General features: G+C 36.6%; 4 protein-coding genes across 4 annotated transcripts; 2 read left to right on the forward strand and 2 right to left on the reverse strand.

Annotated features, from left to right (window-relative positions):
- Positions 1–365: 365 nt before the first annotated feature.
- Positions 366–10,283, reverse strand: LOC141902321 (uncharacterized). The gene is made up of 8 exons (XM_074789987.1): positions 8,444–10,283; positions 7,050–7,151; positions 6,857–6,924; positions 6,518–6,580; positions 4,291–4,421; positions 3,875–3,926; positions 3,718–3,786; positions 366–3,377 (listed from the first exon to the last, which is right to left on the reverse strand). The coding sequence occupies exons 1-8, from the start codon at positions 10,206–10,208 to the stop codon at positions 2,994–2,996; spliced, it is 2,634 nt and encodes an 877-aa protein (XP_074646088.1). The 5' UTR covers positions 10,209–10,283; the 3' UTR covers positions 366–2,993.
- A 564-nt stretch (positions 10,284–10,847) lies between these two features.
- Positions 10,848–17,216, forward strand: LOC141901709 (oxidative stress-induced growth inhibitor 2-like). Its single transcript, XM_074789132.1, has 6 exons — positions 10,848–10,905; positions 12,967–13,124; positions 13,200–13,339; positions 13,423–13,614; positions 14,144–14,235; positions 14,396–17,216. Exons 2-6 carry the CDS (start codon positions 13,082–13,084, stop codon positions 15,423–15,425), a joined length of 1,497 nt encoding a protein of 498 aa, XP_074645233.1. The 5' UTR covers positions 10,848–10,905; positions 12,967–13,081; the 3' UTR covers positions 15,426–17,216.
- A 968-nt stretch (positions 17,217–18,184) lies between these two features.
- LOC141902792 (uncharacterized) lies at positions 18,185–20,151 on the forward strand. Its single transcript, XM_074790689.1, has 5 exons — positions 18,185–18,320; positions 18,962–19,091; positions 19,205–19,325; positions 19,453–19,589; positions 19,664–20,151. Exons 1-5 carry the CDS (start codon positions 18,185–18,187, stop codon positions 19,971–19,973), a joined length of 834 nt encoding a protein of 277 aa, XP_074646790.1. The 3' UTR covers positions 19,974–20,151.
- A 123-nt stretch (positions 20,152–20,274) lies between these two features.
- LOC141901217 (uncharacterized) lies at positions 20,275–21,701 on the reverse strand. The gene is made up of 4 exons (XM_074788325.1): positions 21,439–21,701; positions 21,187–21,358; positions 20,977–21,099; positions 20,275–20,900 (listed from the first exon to the last, which is right to left on the reverse strand). Exons 1-4 carry the CDS (start codon positions 21,505–21,507, stop codon positions 20,275–20,277), a joined length of 990 nt encoding a protein of 329 aa, XP_074644426.1. The 5' UTR covers positions 21,508–21,701.
- Positions 21,702–21,797: the final 96 nt, after the last annotated feature.

A 21,797-nucleotide genomic window follows, 5' to 3' on the forward strand; every position in this document is an offset into this window, starting at 1 on the left:
TTCTGGAAATGTATTTCATTTCAACTGTGCCATAACGAGCGTCTGCTATATAAATATAACACAGCCGATGATCAACAATTTTTCGACCGAGACCCAATCAAAAAGAGTATCTTTCTATCACGATGTATTAGATAATTTAAATGCCAGTTAGATAAGGTAATAATAATCTGAAAGAGGAGCAAGCTGTCGTAATAAGCAACTAGCCACGAACGAATAATCCAGCCATTATGGGACTTCCGTTGGTCGACTTAACCAGAATAAATCGATGATTGACCGCCCGCTGGGGTGAAGTAAGCCGGTTAATATGAAACCACGATGCAAAGGAAACACTATATACATCAAGGGGAAAACCATAAATAGATTAAATCAGTATATTAACTTTTATTTTTACAAATTTTCGCACAAAACCTATATATGTACATGTACTGTAATATAATTATGATACAAGCATTTTCAGCAGCTGCATGTTTCATCCATTTGTGAACGGAGCAAAAATTTTATACAGCTTTACTGTTAGTGATGGGGACCGCCCGCCTTTGCTCTTACATACTTGAAAGAAATGCTTATAAAGAATTTTCTCTAAGCTAATCTACGACATATAGCACCATTAAATCATTGAGACATTTCGAATCGATATTTACTCATCAAACGGTTCAGTTCTGCAAAACATTATTTCACGATTAAACCACTCATTACATCTAGATGTCTGACAGAGAGGATCAGCCCATGACGATGAGGAGCATTAGTAAATACTAAATTAAAGTAAAACTGTTTTCAATCTGAATTTTAGGTTTGTTTTCTTAATTCTGCCTATTGAAGCATAGCCCCGTTCAAGGTAAAATTTGAGAACCAAGTAAAAAAATTGCGGTGGCAGAGGCCAGCTGCACATCACCTGAGAATCAAAATTACACCGCATAGCTGCCAAGCTATATATGTATAAAATACAACAATCATACCTATTTATAGCTTCAATTGAATTTTCTTCAGCTCAGGAAAAATCGTTTAAGAATTCATCTTTCTCAAAGTATTTCTCATTCTGCGATCAAACGTTATTTAGTCATATAAAGCCAGCAAAACGTGGAAATGAACGTCATTCTCAATTACCAGGAACATTTTATATGAAATAATGCGAGAAATCATTTATCTAAAATAAATCTTTAAAATAACAGAAATCTCCTTCGATAAAGTATTCAGATAGTAGTGAATAATTCCATACTACCAAGTGACACCGTAATCAAAATAAAGGGTCAGCGCGATATTCAAGGACAAATAATCATTTACAATCATTAATATCACATCATTCTGTATACACATTATCTATACATGACTAGCATTTTATAATTTCAGTAATTACATTAATAAATAGTTAGAAGCAGAAGACACTGTATTCAAATCTCATTTTTGTAACCGAAACAAGCGCTGCGCATTAAATCATCTTCGAACGACATGATTGAGAGAAAAATAGTTAAAGACATAAAAGTCAACGAAGAAATCATAGAATTTACAAGACACCTCACGGAGATCTAAAAAAGCCCTTGAAATAAATACGAAGCTAGCCCGGCTGATTCACACAAAGTACATCTGTTTTGTCGTAAATGCATGAAAGGATGAACGAAGCGACATGCATGGAAAAGCACTGAAAAACATACACGGCACAAAAAATGAACCCAATTCCACGGCGGCGACTCATACAGTATAAGTACTGATAATTAAAAAAATGAACTGAATCAACTCAAATGATTATAGTTACATCTTATCACTACGGAGCTGGGTTCACATTTCATATGAAAACAAGTCGCAGCTCTTAAAATTTGCAATGTTAATTCAATTGCACAATTGCATATTCGCGCCGTTTGTTGAATGCAAGTTCAATATCATCATTTATTCACATGGATATCGCGAATAGCAAACAATTTCACTATTTCTTTTTTCTACGCGATTGGATCTCATCGAACAAATCCGATCACGTGTTAACACAAAGGACACAAGCTGAATAATGAGATCAGTTTATTCTCTATAAACCGGCAGGAGTTCGTAAAATATACACCATGAAATCCATTGGTTAGTTATTAATCTATACAGAGAATACACAAATTCATAAAGCGTTTAATACAAAATGCAACTCTATTGCTTATAAATATACACATAAAACATTCTCGACTGACCGTCACACGGCAGAAAATACCATAAAAATCCACCCTTTTTCATAGGACAGAAGCGGCTGAACTGTTTCATTAAAAAAAATAATATCATTAAATAAAACATTATATCATGCAGAATGATAAAACCGAATTCGATTTCAGTGCTGCTCTAAACAAAAACTACCGTAATTCAATAAACAAAGAAAAATATTCAAATCATATGAACATACATCTGGACCCAGTTCCACCGTCCTTGGTTAAGTTCGGCTTTAGAGTGAAAAAGTTCATTTCCGAGGTTTTAACCCTAGTGAAATATTAACCAATGACAATGGAACTGGGACCTCGAGGCTTTGATTCTAGACTAGTTAAAGTCCATTTCAGGTTCTGCAGCCAAATCTTACAACTACGTGCAGTTGAGTCATGACTGCCCAATTTGGTATCAGGCAAACCAGCCACAAGAATATACAAATTATGTATCTTTGCTTTACTCAACTCCATATCTTTATTGCTTCATTATTATTGAATAGAACGCATCAAATGCATCCACATAAATCAGCAACAAATTGAAACATTGCTGATAACGAGATTTAATAAGTGCAAAACTGTATATAGCAACCTTATAAAACCCCAATAAGTAGGGATAATTTCAAGAAGTGAAGAATCATTAGAAAATCTCCGAAAGCATGATTCTATGGAAATATTGTGTAAGAAACCTAGAAAATGATTTTCTAACTTGCAACTCTTCTAGCTTGCAATAATCGAAATTATGATTGATGCGGTGTTGTACGCTTGCTGTGATAAAATCCGCTAATACACACACACAATTTTCTGGATTTCATACGAAACACAACATCACAAATCAGTTATCTGTTGCTGTTGTGAGTTTGGTTTTGTTAAGCTTCCAGTATATTGATGCTGAGATGAGCCGTGCGGCGACGAATGCTGCGGATTATAGTTCTGATACATATGCGTGGGAGGATTTTTTCCGTATGGATTGCCGTACGACGGACTCGGAGCTGGAGAATTTATCCGCGAACGCATCGGTGACTGCAGCGGAGTCGATGATAGAGACGACGGTGACTGCGGATGTGGATACATTTTCCGCGATTCTATCGGTGTCATGACTGGCGTTGAAGGCTGTGAGATTCTTTGTATATGACAGCTATGGCAGAGTAAATGGTTGTCGAGAGGGTAACATCTTTTGTCCGGCTCATCGGTCAGTTGCATGCCACAGTTCTAGGAATAATACAGTAATCATACATATAATTGCCAAATCAAAAAGTCGAAGTTGCTACAGCGGAATCTCGTTACAACGAACTTCAGGGAACCAAAAAATATGTTTGTTACAACCAACAGCAAGATCCAGTATGAAATTATGAAAATTGTGCCATTTAGGATCAATTTCTAGGTTGGTTAAATAACTGATAAATCGTTATCCGAGGTCGTTATAACCAGGTTCTACTGTAACCTGTAAATGCCAGAGTTAAAGACAAAGCAGGCAACTTTTATCGACACTGACAACCATCCGGCAACTCAGATAATGAATCATCAATGCATTTCAGATTATGAAACTTACTTCGCACTGGAAGCAATCGACGTGGAAATCTTTATCCATTGAAACGACTCGCACTGTCTCCTCGGTACCCTACAAAATATTGAAAAAGGTGCTGCCATCTTGAGATTTATCCCGTGACTATATTGATAGTTATAGATGACTCGATACAAAAACTTACATCAACTGGGGTTATAGCCAGACCACAGGCAGCACATTTTGGTGCATATACCCTGAAAAGATAGCAAAATAAATACGGTATGAGAAAAAATGAAAACATTTTATTCCTATATCATAAGCCTACTGGAAGTGTATCAGGTCAGAACAAGAATTGATCATCTTCCAAAATTAGGTTAGATCATATTCAGTCATAATAAATTTTTAGTTAATCCTATGCAGAGAATTCAGGTAACAGAAAATCCTTACTAGCGACTCACAATACAAATCGCATTTTTTAGGAGTATCAACAGTTTATTGATAGATAATTTCAAGTTATTGATGACAGATACATGATATTTCTGTATTAATCCCAAATATCTCCATCTAATAATTTACAGGATAAACAATAGTTATACAGCAGACAAACACAGGTCTTACTTGTGGTAATCCGTTATACAATAGATCTTATTGCCAACATCGACAGTAAACGGTACACCGTCGAGACAATCGAAACATACACAGCATCGAAAACAACCGGGATGAAATGATTTACCCATCGCTTGTAATATCTGAAAGCATAATACATATAAATTGAGCACATGCTTTCCAATATCCAGTTCTCACGGGTAAAATCCTGAATATTAATAAACGCGATGTCATGAAGAAATTGTTTACTGGTCTTGTCAAAAACAGGTATATCTAGGTTATCTCGGTAAAAAAAGGTTTTCATTTCAGGGCTATCCATAGAAAAGAAGAAGTTTTTATCCGATCCCGATAATTTAAAAATAAATTCTCATAGATCACGCATAATTGTGTGTCATATTGGTTATGGGTGCGTGTAAATATTTACCGAGAGCGCTTTCAAAGATTTACATATCGCATACCTTTACTTTCTATGTCATTAATACCACACTCATGAATGTTCTACATAATGGCTTTCATGTAATATCGAATTAATAATCTACATCTACATGTATGATTCTGATACCCATCAGCTTTACACACGTTTATAATTAGTTCGATGTGGAAGCATGTATTCATCACTTTCTTCAAAATTTCACTATCATATGTCGAACATGCAGTAGGTGGAACAATGAAAGGTGACTTCCATTTTTAAAAAATCTTTTTTCCCCTATATTTACCACATACAGTAAGATACATAATATACGTAAGATTAGTCATTTTCATCAGTCTAGCCTATGTGTCAGTATCGAGAGATCGACTGAATTGAGGAGCGTCAGAAGATCTATACTGATGTATTGTTCCATAGTGATTACTGAGTAACACAGTACATTATAAACCATCCTTTAGTCTAACACTCGATCCAAGTTGAACAGGTGCCACATGGAAAATACATCTCAAAAATTCTGTATTCCGTTTATTCAGTGGTTTCATATTATGATACAATACAAAATCTCTACACTTCCAATATGTTTTATGCAGGAATATAGTAAACCAGAGCTTATTGAAATCGAAAAGAACCACTTGAAATTGAAAAGGTAGAATTTCGTACGTAAAGATATCTGAATCAATCAACTGTCATTCTGAACTAACAAATGTGACAAAACACTGAACAGGACATTCTTCTTCTTTCCGGCCAATAATAAAAGACTTAAACAAAGATCCTCAAGCTTACATTCCACAACTCAACAGAGCATTACTTCTGTCATCATTTCTGATCTACTAGATACACAGTAACTTCAGGGGCCAGTCTATAATCAGAAAGACTGAAGACCAGGCTAAGACCATCTTAGTCCTAAAGCCAATCTACTAACTTGAGACCAGTCTTAAGATTAAGATTAAGGACTATTTTTGGACCAAAAGTCTTGACTAGAACTGACCTCATTACAGTAATATTCGTAAAATTGAATAAGAACTGAACATTTAGAATTGAAGTCCGATTTTAGTTAGTTTCATCATCACAAGATTTTTACATAAAATATTGCCATGTATCAGGTACGTATATTAATTGGTACATCATATATTGCATTCTGATGTAGTGAGAGGAACCGTTCATTGGAATAAAACAGTACTGCAACCATACTCGTTTCAGAAAGACCTGTCAAGTCTTTCTATTTTCTGTAAATCTTTAATGTGTCTGAATGCCATTGGATATCTCGCGCATGACTCAATATCACTCTGATTATCGATTAAAAAAAAATCAAAATACATGTACGTTCACTATACCAAAACATTGAACATATCAACGACTATGAAATGTTTCTTTGGATATTGCACATAAATAACTTATCGAATCTCTTCCACTGAACCAAGAAAGGAAGGAACAAAACCGATAGTCGGTTTTGTAAAGAAGCTACTTCCTCGGGTCACAAGAGGAAATATTCTATGCAGCAGAGGAATTATTTCGTGGACAGATGTTACAGTAAACCCCTGTGGTTTAGAGAGGATTTTTATGAAGCAGTTATTTTGTTATTTCTTGTGGTAACCCGCTATCAATGAGTCATCTACCAGCATTATGCTACACCGTGCCCAACCACCATCAGCTGCAATAGCTGCCGTTTTTCTCACAAAACTTCCAGAAATAATGTTTGTCTTGGCGATATAGTCTCCATATATAGGACAATGAATTGGGTTCTAAAGTGTTACGAAAAACTGTTAGGATACCGGGTAAGACTCGACACAGGTATAGAAACCATTTACTAACCATTTCCATAATGAGATGACCGCATACAGCGCATTTTTCAGCGGTTTGCTGGAACCCAGAATACTGGAAAAATATCAAGAGAAAAAAAAACACTTCGTTACTTCATGTTTGATACAAAAAAGTAATTAACTAAGGATTTGGAACCCAAATGTAAAGATATTATTGTAGGATTTTACTGGATAGGTCTTTAAGCTTTTTTTTCAAAATTAAGACATATCAGTATTCACAATATAATATTTGAGATAATTCCAACATACTGAACATTTTTTCAAATGCGATCGATACAGAGAATATTCTAAAGAGACCATCTGATCTGCAATACACATATATATTACTCACTAAATAATCCTCTTCGCAATACACTCGACCTTGAACGTTATAAAATGCTTTGCCGCGTAACGTTCGTCCTGAAAATAGAAAAATATCAATTACTGCCTATAACCGCGAGATAATGAATCGTTGCACAAGTTGTCTTTGTCCACCTGCATTATCCAAAAGCAGCTGCTTTAGAGGCTAATCTCGCTAAACTTACCACAAGAGCAGCATACAAAACAACTTGTATGATATAGATTTCCCATAGCTTGACACGCTTCATTAGTTCCGGTAACTTTTTCACCGCAAGTAAAACATTGGCCTGAAAAAAAAAATGAAATGTCAGGGATGCGGAGGGAGTCGGAGGGGAAAGATATTTGATCATCAGCAATTCTCCAGTCACAAAGCATTAATTCTATCTTGAAGCAATAGGTCTATTATCTACTGCAGATGTATAAAACCTCTTGTTTATCTCCCAACTACTTTCTAAACTTTTATCATCGAGATAGATGTATGTACATGTTTTGATAGGAATCGTTTAAAAATCAAGCCCGAGCCCATGTATAAATACGGGTGTTTCACACATATGTACTCATAATAGGCATACCAAAGTTTGAAATAATTGACATAGTTGACCTTGTTTGACCAAATTCCAGATAGATTATTTCCAAACAAGACACAAGACACGGGCTTGCTAAATACACAATGCAAGCATGACTGACGAACAGGTATTGTGCAGCTTTTGTTAGAAATGTTGTAAATGCAAAGTTGGATTTCATTCAATTTGGAGTGAAAGAATATGCCGCAACAGTTCCCTATACATGACTCACACCGAGACACTATGGAAAGTACTTCTTTTCAAAAAAATAACTTATAACTTCTATTAGCAAAATATGACATTCAAATTAAACGCCCAGTCATGATAAAAAAACCTCTGGTCCTTGAAACACAACTGGAACCCGGATCAATCGGAATTTCTTATCAAGACTAATATCGAAGTTTTGTTGAACTAAGTCTTCCGAGTCTCAGCCAGTATAAACAGATGATGTAATTAAATCAAGAAATAAACGTGACTCATGCTACTGTAAAGAAATGTCTCGCGTGTCATGACTGACAACTTAAAAATGTTCCCACTCCAAATAAAAACTATTCCAGTGCCGAGTGAGGGCTACATATATATTCATAATAAACATGTAGCTCATACCTGTTTAGCCTATACTTTTTTAGCCTATACTAATTTAGCCTATACTATACTTTACCATACCTATCATGGACCCTTTAGCAAAGCCTAATTCAGCTCAATGTGACCAAGGCTTTAGAAAGAAGATTGATGTAGCCTAAAGAGCTACCTGTTACACAAGCAAGTTTTATCATGTATATAACTGACTGGCTGAATAGGGTAGAACCTTGTTGACAAATATTTACACCGTTATCTAAGTACCGCGCTTATCTCATCTGTACTGTCTAGTACAGTTGAAAATAGGCAACCCACTAACTGCTATCATTGAAGTACCGACGAGGTTCGCATCGGTTTCGCATACTGCTCAGCATCCTAAAACTGAAACAGTCATTTCAAAGACTTTTCACACATAAAATATCAAAAAGACTCCTTACCAAAATAATCTCCTTGTGGGTTTCTTTCCATTTCATCTTCCAGTTCTTTTGTTAGCGCATCTAGTTTCTTCTCAGCCTCAGTAATTCCACCTCTGGGTGGAACAGGGGACATCACCAATGGTAATATATTCTTTTGAGTTTGATACTGACATCCAGGCTGGCTCATAGTCGTACAGGTAGACGGTGCCTGACACAGTTGAGGCTGTGCTATACATGTATTCGCTACATTTAGCTGAGGAAGAACTGGACTAGGTTCAGTATTATGTGGTCCGTGATATGGTGGCGGAGGTTCTAACGGTACATTCTGCTCGTCCGATGGTTTTTTACCCGGCGGAGTGCTCGATATTTTCATTTCACTCTCTAACTGCGCCGTCAAGGCCGCCAATTTCTTTTCTGCTTCGCTCGGCCCGGCAACCCGCGGCGGTACAGTCTCGTAATGCAACGGTAATTTGTACGAGCCGACATTACTCATCATTTGAACCGGATTCTGAACACTGCCATTTTGATGTCTTTGCGGTAATAATCCCGACGGATTTTGTTGAAGCAACCCAACGGGAACCGGAGAACTGGATGTGCTTCCAGTCGACGGGCTATAACTAGAATAATTACTAAATGGAACGTCGCTATTGACCTGAGAGGATGGAGGCCTCACTTGCACCGGTACTTTCTGTCCTGTTTGTAGTATTTGTATATTACGATGACGGGCATCGTACGGAGGAGGGGGAGGCATGTGGTCCATATAATTACCGGCTGCGTTGTTCCCGTACAGAGCCATCTCGTAACCCGACGAAACGCTAGAACGCTGACTAGGAGGATAACGTTCTTGAAGGGGATTGATTAGACTCGTACGCGGACTCATGAACCGATCGTACGCCGGGTTATTCAACGCTAGACTACTACGAGGACTCGAATGTTTCGAATCGATCGACGCGCCGCTGATACTCGACCTCGGACTAGCCCCGAGACTAGATCGCGGACTAGCGACGCGCATGTTTTCGTAAGGTAGAGACGTATTCGTGATGCTGCTACGTGGACTGCAATTTTTCGAATCATATCCACCCGAATTCATCAACGGAATATTAACATACGGATACGGGGGAGGTGGTAACGATTTGTTATAATTATCTCCGGCTATGACAGTGACAGGCGTGCCGATATTACCCGCACTGTGGTTACTACTCGTCACAGAGGAAGCATTCACGACGTGCTGCTTAGATTTTGAAGAATGGTCACTTTTATCCGAATCGGTGGCGTTTACTTTAATCGGAATCTGACGACAAGGTGAATTTCTAATCTCCATGTTTTTACCGCCGACTACGCCGATAACTTTCACTGGTTTCCCGCCGGTTGCGCTTGGACTACTATTACTACTGTTTAACTTATTCTTTTCAGCTCCAGATCCAGCACTTGACAGCAACAATTCATCGACGAGACGCTGATCCTTACTTAAATAGCCCGGATTATAAACTGTCTTTGGAGTATAACGCTGTTCCCGTAGCTGTTTTAACTGCATCTGCTCCAGAAATAAATCCCGTTTGTCTGACATATCTTTACTGCTGTCATCATCAACATCGTTGACTTTTTTGTTGATGCCACCACCAGCAGTACCAGCAGCAGCAGCAGCAGTATCGTTACTACTGCAGTGACTGTCGACTGGAGACTGTGGGTTTGGCCACTGTTTCTGAGGTGTTGGCCCTTGAAATAAACTCAAATCTTCATTAAACCTATTAAGGCCCGAGTGGACATCGTCGTCGAACTCATTCATAGTGTTATAATGACAAGAATAGGTTTGATCTTACACAATATTTCAGACGCATATTTCAGCTAAACTTCTCCCCGACAAAACATAATGGCTGCTCGCGCATGAATATATCCTACATTGAACTATCCCCATACACTTTCCACATCTGCACGCGATAAAACATACATTTCATAATATTTTATCCACAATTGATTGGAATTACATTGTTCACAGCAATAAATATCTGATTTCACTACAGATTTTTTCTACTTAAAGAAAGGTCTATAATGAGCGAGTAGGTATACAAATATTTCTGAACCCGGAAATGTTGTTAGGCTCATGAATGTTGTTCTGCTATTTTTTCTCATTTTCGATGCTTTTGATCAGGATTTTGTATTTTTCCATCGATAATTTATCAATTCGTCATGAAGGATATCAATAATACATTATGAGATCCCATAGACACTGTATGGTGCATTAATAACGTTGCTGCTTGTTCGAAACGCTTCGATAAAAGCAAAATTATGACAAAATGTGTATTTACACAGTCGGTTGATAGATGGCGCTAATTGCTACATCAGCTGTACATTCTTGGTTCGAATCCCGATATTCATTTTGTTGTTAACTTATGTCAATAGATGTCAGCACTGTAGATTCGGACTCGTTGTGTGTGTGTGGGTGATGCCATCATTAAATGTTCGACTTGTCATGTCCGTAAAATGTGAGTTTCAGTTAATTGTAGACTATATATGATCTAAAATGGTTAAAAATGCACCACCATCATGCATGATACACTGACAGTACTCGTACATTTGATTGACGGCTACCGGATGAAATTTTGTTGTGGATCTAGATGTTCCATTCTTTTTTCTCTCGTCCGCGATCGAGGTCAGAGGTTCTCTCAGGTTGGCAGGTTCCCGTCGGCCAACCTTTTTAGGCCAATTTGACGTGAAATAGCAAGTTACCTATTCTATCTACTGAAGTCAAGAGAAGGAGAGATAAAGATATGTTATGATGGGATGATAACTCTAGTCTTATGTCATAGGATTAGCGATTAGAAAGCAGCACTGCCATTTGCCTTGCCATCCATGATTATGCAACCACATCAAACTAGTACGGAACTAATTATCAGTTTGAATACGAGACTTGTTACGGTCCCCTACAACCTGTTGTTTGATGAATTAGACTAGTACAGACCTAACTTAACAGCCGTAACTTAACTATCAATCATGCTATCAAGAACGAGACCGCTTCAATTAGTCTGTGGTTAAGTTTTTACCATTGCCTGTCCGTCCATGTCTTATCGCCAGGGCTGCATGATAACCCAATAAAAAGACATCAGATATGTTTATCACAAAGTAGAAAATGTGTAATTGATATGAACAGATTACGCCAGTTGCTAGTGTACAGTTAAATTCCACAAACAAATTTTTGGCCTACATTTTTTGATAACACTTAAAAAATAAGTGAAAGTAGATTTACTGCCATGAAGGTGAATTATTGTTCGTTTTGGCAAACATACATTACGGTAATGCTCAATTGGGTCGTCACTGTTCTAGAAAGTTCAGGTCTAATAGTTGGCTGAATAGCTTTTTATGTTGTTTAACTGGTTGATTCATAGAGCGAAACCATGTTCCATATTTAGGATGAAGCTTTATTAATCAGTTAATTGAATGGATTTGATGAGTTGATCGGTAACTTGGGTTCCGGATCGAGGGTTCTTCAATGCTAGACTGTAATTCGAATGAAAGAACAGGCCAATCCTGCTAGTATGTTTACATAATTCCTAAACTTTTTATTTGGATTGTTACCTGCAAATTTATTACTTTCAAAAATAGCTTGTTCCACATGAGTGAAAACAAGGTCAAATGTATGTACTTTTTACGCACGTGTAAGGACGAAGAAATGCTTAATGCAAGTATTATTCAACTTAAGTGAATTTCATTTGTTGATTTTCTAGTCATTGCACATGAAGGTGAGACACTTTGGCTGGTAAATCTATAATATCAAATAAAGAATTCTGCTCGATATTCATGAACAAAGTTGCGAATATTTCGTTTGGACATTTTTCATTTGAATAAAGGTCTTTATATATTTCAAATTCTTGTTATTGCAAATCTTGTCAGCACGAATGAAATCTTCATACCAGTATTTCACATATTATGTATTATCAAAGTGTGGATTGATATTTCTGAACCAGGGGATCTCTGGAAATCATCATAATAAACATGTTTGAGTTCATAGAAAAAGTGGAATATTTCTATTTTCTGTGTATTGGACAAAACATGGTGAATGCCGGTATGGCAATTTTCAGTATCGGTACTAGAAATTTCTAACCAGTTATAATTCTTATCTAATCACACGTATTGTGACCTGAACTGTATATTATTCTCTAGCCAGGAATCGTTGCTCAACATGTGATCACTATTGATTTCTGATATGTGATTGATGATATTTTTAGAAGAATGATTTTCAATTTAGAATTGCCCCATCTGTCGAAGTCCACGTATAGTGTGTATTTGACATCTTCAATGTACTTTAATTAGCTTTCAACAATAATTCGAAAGAACAACAGCTTTCTATTATTGATTTTATCGAATTTTTTTCGAATTATTGTATCATTGGCTTTACACTGTTCATGTCATTGACGTCAGCATTTTAATCATATTATTTTCATTTTAATCATACATTCTAATATCGCAGTTAAAACTGGTTTACCAGGCACCAGGTAAATTTATGTTCAATTGATTCAATTTGATATCAATTCGTGTGGCTTTTTCAGGTTGATTCAAACATTTCAAGTCGACAGGAACAGTTCAGAAAGTAGGCGAAGAAGGAATGCTGTATTTGATATACTTAGAGTGTGACAACTTCTGATTTGGGGAGCAGCTGAAAACATGAAGAATGTAGACATTACAACTACTGATGTAATAATCATAGGTAAAATAAAAAAGCATCTGAAGTTATTTCTGTGAGTTACAAATTCTCTACAATATATATATCTATTATTTTCAGGAAATGGTCCTTCAGCCATAAGTTTGTCTTACTTATTGTCTGGAAATTGGCCTTATTACAATGGAAATCCTGTCCCAAATGAATATTTACAGTATAAATTAGATGAATCAAACCTAGAGAATGTGTCAATTATTGAACAGGTAATGTTGTGGAGTTTTAAGGTGTTTCGACTTTTATGAATTTCAATCAGTACTCTGGAAGATATCTAAATTGAATGTTGTAGGATCTGGAATATTTGGCTGAAGGTCTGGAAGGTAGATCAACCAACCCTATAGCGCTGTTATTTGACACATTGTATCACCCTAATGCTGATCTGGGAATGGAAGACCCATCTGCTGTAACATGGAAACATGATTCTAGTCATATTATCAACCACATGGTGCTCGGTAAAGGGCCTCCGGGTGGTGTTTGGCAGGTAAGGGATCATTGCTGATGAAATAGTCTTTTCATTTTGTGACATACCGGTAGTCGAACCTAAGCTATTGATAATTTTAAAGTAGAAAAAAATCTGTGTGCATCTATTTTTGCGTCCTTCATTTCAAGTCAATCAATATGCGGATGACTACATCACTTAGTCTTAACGGGCACTTTGTAATTGTTTTACCTGCCGATCTGTCTAAATCATCATTCTGACTCGATTAAGCCATATGATATGATATCTTGCTCAGAAATTTTAATTGTAGTTGAGTAACACGGTCTAGTTGAGTTTCATGAACTTATATGAAATTCAATTTGATTTTTTCAGCAAAAAAATCAAGCCCAAATTCTATTCAATTTTATTTAGCATAAATTGTAGGGAAGAAATTAACCTGAATTACTTGTCGTCATTCCTGCCACATCCACTGTCAACGAAAAATGCGTAAAAAATATTATGACATCACGACTGAATCTTCGAGGCCCATGTTCATTTCTGTTTACAAAAATTTGAATTTGCTCGATTTCAGACTCTCGAAGGAGGAATACAGACTGTGAGCCTCGGAAACTGGATGGAACTACCTGACATGCCATTTAAAGAATGGAGTACACAATATAGGAAGTAAATAGGTTTTTGTTTTGAGTTTTCTATGTAAACCGAGCAACCGCATGTACCGGGTAGATATGTTGTCATTTAGTGTGCTTGAAATTTATACCTGCCGGTAATTACCTCACTGATTACAATTACAGCAAATCATATTCTGCTATTATTATTTTTGCAGATCTCGTGACTTGGTTGATGGTAAAAACATAATTTGGAACAACGAATTTGCGAGCACCGACGAAGTGGGACAGTATTACATGGACTATATAAAAAACAAAGGCATTAGCAATAGGTTTTATAGTTTTCACACGGTAACATCCGTGTGTAAAGTGCAGGATTCTAAGAGGCTAGTAATAGATGGTGAGAATGGTGAAATTACTGGAGATATCAATGTCGATAAGAACTTCATTTGGGAAGTGTGCGGACAGAAAATCGTTATACATAACTGTGATAAAGATCCGGAAATCGAAGATTTCTGTTATCGCGCGATGAACGTCGTTCTGGCGACCGGTTCGAGCGATACTCCCAATCGACTGGAGATCGTCGGTGAAAATCTTCCGTTCGTGATGCATTCGATGAAAGAGCTCGAACATCAGATCATCGATGGTTCCAATACGAGATCGTCGTCGGAGTCGGTAGTCGTCATCGGAGCTGGGTTAACGGCTGCTGATGCGGTTTTGTACTCGCTCGAAGCGAAATTGAATGTGATACACGTGTTTCGACGAGAGGCGAACGATCCGATGCTTATTTTCAACAAACTACCTATGAGCATGTACCCTCAGTATCACCGAGTTCATCGTTTAATGCGAGGTATTGAATCTTCAGATCGATACACACCTTACGCGAACTGTAAAGTAAATGATATTCTGCCGGATGGAAGGATTGTTCTAACAAGTGAAGATTCCTGTGATATAATGTTAGAAGTATCTCATGTGGTCGTGACAATCGGCGCGAGACCAAATCTTTCATTTCTGAATAACGAAGGCAGAAATCTTGGTATCGTGCCCGGTGATCTTATAGACAGTAAAAACAACTTGATTGACATTGATCTGATTTCTTACGAATCCGTGAATGAACCTGGTTTATTTGCAATCGGACCACTAGTCGGGGATAACTTCGTTCGTTTTCTGTTGGGTGGTTCCCTCGCAATTACCAGTCACCTGTGGAAGAATCGCAGGTTGCCGGTCGGGAGAATTACCACACTCTGATGCGGAGACCAGATAATAAGTTTAAAACCCATTGTGTATAGAATTTAAGAGATTAAAAACAAATTTGATTGATCAAGAATTAAAATCAAAGTACCGGGTACTCGATGTTTCAAACTCTCACTATAGAGATCATCGTCAGGTGTGAGGGAATAACTAGAAATTGGGGGGGGGGAGTTACAGTGGAGAACAAGGAATTCTATGAAGAAAAGTCGTATTCAAATTTTTCCTCATATCTGAGTAACGATTAATTAGAGCGGATTATTAGAGGAATAGATAATTTCAACTTAATTAAAGTTGAATCGCTCATCAGTGTTCCAAACATGATTGGCTACGCTTCTAGCCAGTTTTTGGTTTATCATGTCTTTTATGTGTTCCGAAATTCGAGTTTTTAAATCGCAACCAATTCTGTATATAGCGGGTTTTAAACTTATTACGTTACCGGTTATTGTATGAAATATAAAATGAATAGCAGGTATTAGAGATCTGGATCCGAGCCTCAACCATAACACAAGAGTCACGTACTCTATCAATGTTACAACATTTCAGGAAACTTTTTTGCCTAGGGTACCTTATATAATTACAGGTAGAGTAAATTGTTATGGCATTTAACATTTTTAGTCTCGTTATAGCTGAAGATTATTTTCGGTTTCATCTATAGCATTCAATTTATTGTTAGAAGAACTCAAATTGTGTGGCCAGTTGTTTGCCTCTTTCCACCACCATTGCACAATCATTACCTTTGATGGGAAAAAAACACTTATGGAAACAATTGACAAATATGTTCATTTGTGCAATGCATCTTTTGAAGGCTTATATCTATATATATTCTCTGCATTCCATTGTCCACTATTGCTGTTAAAATATTTGTTATATGGTATCAATTTGCACAATCGATTGCTTTCTGATTTTGAATTCACCTTTTTGTCCATCCTCCCTCGGCAGGTATTCAAACCGGATCACATCGACATTGTGTTTGTAGCGTTTATTATCATCGTATTTACATTATTTTATTGTTTTCTATCTTCCTTGAAAATTAATGGAATGTGTTTTGATTTCATTTATTCTAGCGTAATTTATAAAATAGGCATTTTTTAGGCATTATTGCATAATATGACGCAAGTTGATATTTTAAGTGTACGTGCATAAATGTAATAAAAAGTGAATTATCTAGCGTGTTCTATGAAATTATCAGAATCACTTAACACCCATTTGTCCATTTATCTGAAGTTTATTGAATGATTATGGATAAGAATTGTACGGCATAGAAAACAAATTCAAGGACTTGGACTTTGTCAAAAATAGATGTATTTTTGACATGATGCACAACGCGAAACGAATTTACTACATTTTTCATTTATTTAAGCATCTTTGGATGGAATGATGATGACTGTGCTAATCCAGAGTGTTGAAATTTTTATAAACTTGAATTATTTTTTCAACTAGTAAGAGAGAAAACTAGTAAGAATGAAACAGGTATCAAGTTCATGGTAAAGCGTTTTCCCAACAATAAATAATACAGTTGTACATAGAGGTACTGGTATGTACTTCCCTAGTTAAATGTATAGATTATGAAATTCATTAGAGTCACAGATACCGATATTCTAATCATACCCTGGTAGATTTAGATTTTAAATCCTAAATATTATGTCATATGATTGTTAGTTAAATTGTAGTATAGAATTAAACAATGGTCTACTATTGGTAGAACACTATATCCGTGTTGACGCGATGAGGAGAGAATCCCACAATGATAATAAAAAGTCCGAAAATGAAACTTCGAGATAGTAGTTTATTTCAACGTTTCGACTATATCCTAATAGTCATAGGAAAATTAACGTAGAAACAGTTACACGCTATTTTAGCGTGTAACTGTTTCTACGTTAATTTTCCTTTAGTTTGTATCATCTCTGATTACTTGAATTAGTCTCTTTGTCTCTGGATTGTATATATATCTCATAATTTCTGTAGTATCTCATTATTCCTGAAGATGACTATTAGGATATAGTCGAAACGTTGAAATAAACTACTATCTCGAAGTTTCATTTTCGGACTTTTTATTATCATTGTGGGATTCTCTCCTCAAACAATGGTCTAATATTTGATGTTATGTATGGTCATAATTATGATAGCACATTGCCTCATCCCTTTACAGTTTAATTTTTGGAACAGAAAATGGTTGCAGTATTGGCGATTTATGTTTTTAAGCTGTACGCTGTGTTAACCTGATAGGCTCATAAGGATGTTCTTTCCGGAAGGCTGTGTTAGAAGTGCAGATATTTTCTGAATTTTATAGTGATTTAAGTGAATAAATTTAGATAAAAGATATAAATGTGTGGACGTTTTCCTTTCATGCATCGGATTCTTTTTATCCGAGGTCGTCACAACTAACAAAGCTAGTGTCTGCTACGATTGGATTGAGAGGTATTGAAGACTTGTTCTCGATTCTCGGAATAGTGTGCACTAAGATTCCCTAGTTCACGTGTTGTCTTAACCCGTCCGTAAAAATTAATTTGCGCGAGACACAAAAGTGTAAAATCCATGATTGACAATAAAACCGGTTTTCTACGGAAGTATGTATTGGCCTTTGAGGGACAATTGTACTTCAGGTATGTTTTTTTCTGTGGCAGTTATACTGGATTGTGATGAGCTCGGGCGCATATTAACGTATTACATTTCAATAAAGATAAATTGGAGACATTATTATGATGTACTGGAATTCCTATTTCTGTTTCGTATCGAGTTGTTTTCTGGTGGGCAAGATGTCACCCGAGATCGGTGCTGCTCGTAAAATCCCGCAGAACTCACTCGCAGATCCGACGAAGGAGCCATCGGAATGCGGAGTATGGGTCAAATCGTACGTGTGTGATCCTACGAGAATATTACGTGATGGAGAAGGTAAGATTATTCAATTGTCTGACAGGGCAATCATAATGTGCATGGTTTCATGGTTTGTGGTAAGTCTACTGAGCGCAACGTACCAATAGTGCTACTATTTTAGGAAAAAATGTTAAGGCCAAGATTTGTGACTACTATGCAATTATTGGTCGTGTGAATTCCGAGGAAAGTGCAGATTACGGTGTTCTTTAGGGTTAGCCTGGGTTTGCTATGGTTATGGGGATGGTTTCTCGAATCCTGTAGAAAAAGTGCCTTACTAAATTACTGACTTATGCTTAAGCCTCACTATATACATGCCATCGAAGAATAATGAAACTAAAAAGACAGGTGGATTCTGTAAATAGTTTACAATACTCCCAGTCTCGAATATCATTATGAGCGAAAACCCACAATGTCAAATCTAAACATTTGTCAAATTAACTGAAGATGGGTGGAAGTATTCCATCTGAAACGTAAAGAATAAAACAATAGCAGTTGTTTAGATTTCGTGGATTCTGATCTTGAACTTGAAATCGAAAATCGAAGAAAAGTTTAATGGTTGGTCGAATTAACATAAACATCCGCATAAACCAGTCAAACAGTTTCTTCGACCTAGAGGATAGAAATTCTGATTATATGTATGTTGATCTTTTTGAAAATAGCAATGAAACTGAACACGAAAATACTGGATATTCAAAACACTACACCGTGTACTTGCGATAAATGCCAAAGAAAAACTGCGAGTGGCTACAAGTTTGCTATCGGCCTGGTGTCCAGCATCCCGCTTGAAGTGTATGTTATCTGAAAATCTCGAGAGTTCTAGTTTAGATATATATGGCTAGTTTATAAAAATGCAACAAAATCTATTTCCAATCCCCGCTTTATATACGTATGTCATTATGCAGGCAACAATCGGCAAAAGAAGCAACCCATTTGTTCGCGGAATACCTGCGGAATTCAAGTTGGAACTATGGCGGAGACTGTGGAAATGATGCCGTTATATTTCTAAACACAGAACATAAATTGGTAAGAATTATATTTCATACATGTATAGGAAACCATGATAAATATACGCAAACCAAAATATAATGGAAGGATATTGAAAAAATGTGTTGCTGTGAATGTGAAAATATTTTCTTTTAATGATTATAAGGTTTATACCGCGACTGGTATCAGAATCAAGAAAATCATTGATGACGATTGCGCTTTAAAAGTGTACAAAGCTTCTAAAGATAGCTTTGACGGCAGCAAATATTACGAAGGACTCAATAAAATGCTGGGATTTTATGCGTAAGTGCTGAAGATCATTTGATCGCCTTATCAATTATAAACTTACGTTTCATTTAATACATTCTTTTTCTCAGGGTGATTCTGGCCAACGAAAAATGCGAATTCAGGACAGGTTTGAACACAGGAGCTTTAGCTGGAATTGTTCTGGGTTTCGTCGTTGCAATTTTGGCAACGTTCTGTTTGCTCTGGTACTGTCGACAACGTTCGAAGAAGCAACGCCAAAAAAGATATTTGCAAACTTCCGCGGCAGCGATTAAGAGGTCGGATGTATCATCACCATCATCCGCACAAAGATTGACTTCCAGTAAACCCAGACAACCAACGCCACCGCAAACCGACGGAGGCGGTGGCAGCGATACAGAAAGTGTCAATAATCAGGAATAGACATGCTTTTGCAGTTTCAATCATGAACAGGCCCAATTCATCCTAGATGTCTAAACTCTAAGCAGGGACTATATTTTTTAATACTTTAAAGAAAGACTTTTTTACAGTTAAGATAAAATCTTTTTACGCGGGACAATCGTGTAAATGCTGCTTTTAATTCATTTCACTATTCAGAATATATAGAGAAAAAATAGAGTTTTTTCTATTAGCATTTTCTTGTGTTTATTTGATATGCAGCTGTATGTGCACAAAAACAAATCAAGAGACATCATTAAAAACAACTAACATCCTTAAGTGAATATTAAAAGAAATCTTTCATTGTCAAATAATCCAGTAAAATATCCGGTAAAGGAAGTTTTCTTAAATTCTCATTAAAATGAAACTCAGATAGTTGATTGCGAATAACTATCCTGCAAGTTTCATTCAGGCGTCTGGGATTTTTCTGTAAATTTATAATAGCAAGTCGTATGTCTCTACAGTCATTACAATTCGACAGTTTGCGCAATAAATTCTCATGAACTTTCACTGACTCTGTTCTCGCTTTGTAACCCAATAAATAAAGTAAATTCACTAATTGTAATTTAGCAGAAAATTTTCCATCCCATCCATGGAGCAAAGACTGAGCAATACTATTAAACAAGTCCTCTAATTTCAACACGAATGGACTTCCAAAGCCGGATTCTATGAGCATTTGTAGAAATTTGAAGTCACTTAAAGATTCTTCCACAAAGTCTAGAAACTGCGATGAGTTTTCTAGGATTAGATTAGGATTTGCGCCATTGTTCAGTAAGACAGTCAACAGTTCAACATCATGATTCTCCAGCGCAAGATCAATATACCGCATATTACAATGAGAATAATTCATACTTCCACCTTCTTCCTCATCCATTACTATTACATTAAATGCAAAACCATTAGCATCCGCACCTGAAAATATAATGAACACATGGAAACTTCATTTCTACTTAGATGTTTCCCCCTCAACATTTATCATATAATTTACCAGCTTTCAGGATGGAATCCACCATATCATATTTGTGGAGTCGACAGGCTTGGTATAACGGTTCAAATTTAAGAATTTGACTGTGAAAACTTGTTTCAGTAGATCTGACTTTGTAATTAGCTCCTTCAATTAAAAACAGAAAAAATTATGAACAGATAGACCTTCCATGGCTGGTGATAGCGGCAGCCTAGCTACGCAATGGAACCTGACCTGATTTCAAGAGGAAAGATAGCATTTCAATATTTCCACATTCTATAGCTATTGATATTGGAGTATACATCCTATAATCAATAAGAATCTCCATCCGTGTCATATCTCTTGAGCAGGGATCAAATGGAATAGGTTGACTTATATCGATTCCAAGATTCACCAATTCTTCCAACTGAAATAGGAAGCACAGCTAGCGCATTATGGAGGTAGAAAATATCAGGAACCATATTGTACTTTTATACAAATAAATACCTGTTTTAGATTATTCGTTCTGATAGCAGAACACATCGACACCTTCCACGACATGATGGATCTTCTCATCAACGTCAGTGACGATGTTAGAGTGGTAGAGGACCGTGTGGTTGGTAGATTATGTGACACCACCCTTTTCTATACACCCGTTTTCAACCTACGAACAATAATCAGACATAGAAGCATTGGTTAAAATTCATTCAAAACATCTCAATAAAGATAAATCAATTTCTCTGCCTGCAGTGCAGGGGTTGTAGACGATCGATTGTGACAGTTCTAAAACAAATATGTTTACTGGAATTGTAACAAATCGGAACTTTGACTCGGATCAGATCAAAGTCCATGTCCGCATATTACGA

Source organism: Tubulanus polymorphus, chromosome 3 (assembly GCF_964204645.1).
Source record: "Tubulanus polymorphus chromosome 3, tnTubPoly1.2, whole genome shotgun sequence".
NCBI lineage: Eukaryota > Metazoa > Nemertea > Palaeonemertea > Tubulaniformes > Tubulanidae > Tubulanus > Tubulanus polymorphus.